The 1,905-nt window shown below is 58.9% G+C and overlaps 1 protein-coding gene across 1 annotated transcript in view; it reads left to right on the plus strand.

Annotated features, from left to right (window-relative positions):
* The first annotated feature begins 918 nt into the window (after positions 1-918).
* The window catches only part of STK35 (serine/threonine kinase 35), a 20,646-nt gene continuing 19,659 nt past the window's right edge, over positions 919-1,905 (plus strand). The window contains exon 1 of the mRNA XM_008635999.2: positions 919-947. Within this exon, the coding sequence (XP_008634221.1) occupies positions 919-947 (29 nt within the window). The remainder of the gene's footprint in view (positions 948-1,905) is intronic.

Genomic DNA, 1,905 nt, shown 5'->3' on the forward strand with positions numbered 1-1,905 from the left:
GGGGGCGAAAGGTGAAGCCCTGACCTCCTCCCACCCTGCTCCCCAGGTTGGAGAGAAGCTCCGTCCTCGTGGACATGCTGGGGAGAGACGTGAGCCCATCCAAAGCTGCTGGGAAGGGAGAGAGGGTCTTCATGCCCCGGGAAAGGGATGTCCCAACCCACCCAGCCTGGCTGCTGTCAGGTGAACAAGCCTTTGAATAGAAACCCCCCAACCTCTGCAATGCCAGGGCTCAGACCCACGGGGCTTCCCCCCAGCCCCATGTCCCCCTGAACCCCCTCCTCAGGAGGATAAACACAGAGATGAGCCAAAGGGGCAGGGGGAGCTGGGTGGGGGGAAAAGACATCCCCACTTTCCCAACTCAGCCCTGATTCCTGTTCTCACACATTCCCAAGTCTGATTTGGGGGTAAAGGAGAACAGCACTGGGGCAATGACAGGCAATCCCCGAGCCCCTGCACCACTGTCCCAGTGCACCATGTCACAACAGACGTGTGGAATGGGGGTCTGAGGCGCAGACCCCACAGGATAGCCTGCCCTGGTCCCCACACCCCCGTGGGTGCAGACACATTCCCTGCATCGCTGGCAGCGCAGCCAGTCCTCTTGCCTTGAAGATGGAGCTATTTTTATCGGAGCTCAAGAGGGATGTTTCCCAGCAACCTGCCGTTCTCCCAGCTCGAACACCAGCTGCTGGACCTGGTGCCCCCTTGCTCAGCCCTCCCCAGCACTGGCGAGGGAAGTGGGGGCCATCAACACGGCTGGAACCCTCTGCTGGGCACCCAGCAGCCACGGCAGCCTGTGGCTGTGGTCCTCCATCAGGGCTAGCTCCATTGGCATCCACCTGCTCCCTGAAAAGCAGGCAGGACCCCACGGGTTTTGTTCGGAGGTGCATTTTAACTCATCCAGGCTGGGACTGCGCCACCATGGAGGGACCAAGGGAGCAGGGCATGGGGTGGGGGGCAAGGGCAGAGCATCCTGCATCCCCCTCAGGGCCAGCGGAGGAACCCATCCCTGGTGCTGCAGCGAGGGGGGATGGAGCTCAGGCCCCGCAGGGGCAGAGGGCCGCCACGGCCCCGCCTTGCTGTGTCGGGGTGTGCTGGGCTGTGCAGGCACAGAACAAAGCTGAGAAGAACAAAGTGCAGCTGCAAACGACCACAACACCCTGGGCAAGGGGCTGTGGGCAGCCCTCAGGCAGTTTAACCCTTGCTGCTGGGATTGATGGCCGTGAGGGCACCACAGACACGGTGGGGTGGAGCGTTTCTACACCAAACGCATCATTTTTATAAGAATATGTATATATGTGTATATGTATATATGCGTATATATATATATGTATATTTGCACCCAGCAGCCTGGGGTGCAGCCGCCTCCCTGCACAGGGTAATTGCACACGAGGGAGATGTGTTAGAGATGGAGCAAACCCCAAGGACACAGAAGGAAATGTCGTTTGGAATAAGGTTCCTTCCCTTTGCTCCGGCTGGGAGGTCGAGTTACTCCTGTCCCCAGAGCAAAGTGACACAGATCTACTGAGCTGGGTAAGAGGGTCCTCCATGGGTTCAGGGCGTGGAAGGTGACAGGGTCCCCCGGGAGAGGAGCTGGGAGCCAACCCACCCACCAGAAACTCAACTTAATATTCATCTGTCTCTTCCTAATGGGAAAGTGTCTCTGAGTCATACTGACATTTCCCTGGGACAATGGTAATTAAGTACCTGGGTAAGTGAAATCTGCGGTAATAGAAAAGTTAACTTTTCCTAACTACATGAGTGAAAGGCGCGTTCGGCGAGGAGGGGGCCGAGCGTGCCAGGCACCCGCGGAAAGCAGGTGGGAGTTAATGTCAGCTCACGTCACACGGCGCTGCCCCTCTGCCCCTGCGCCCCCAGGCCCCCCCCCCGCAGGGACCTCTCCCCACA

The sequence above is a fragment of the Corvus brachyrhynchos genome, unplaced genomic scaffold, assembly GCF_000691975.1.
Source record: "Corvus brachyrhynchos isolate BGI_N302 unplaced genomic scaffold, ASM69197v1 scaffold10, whole genome shotgun sequence".
NCBI classification, from domain to species: domain Eukaryota; kingdom Metazoa; phylum Chordata; class Aves; order Passeriformes; family Corvidae; genus Corvus; species Corvus brachyrhynchos.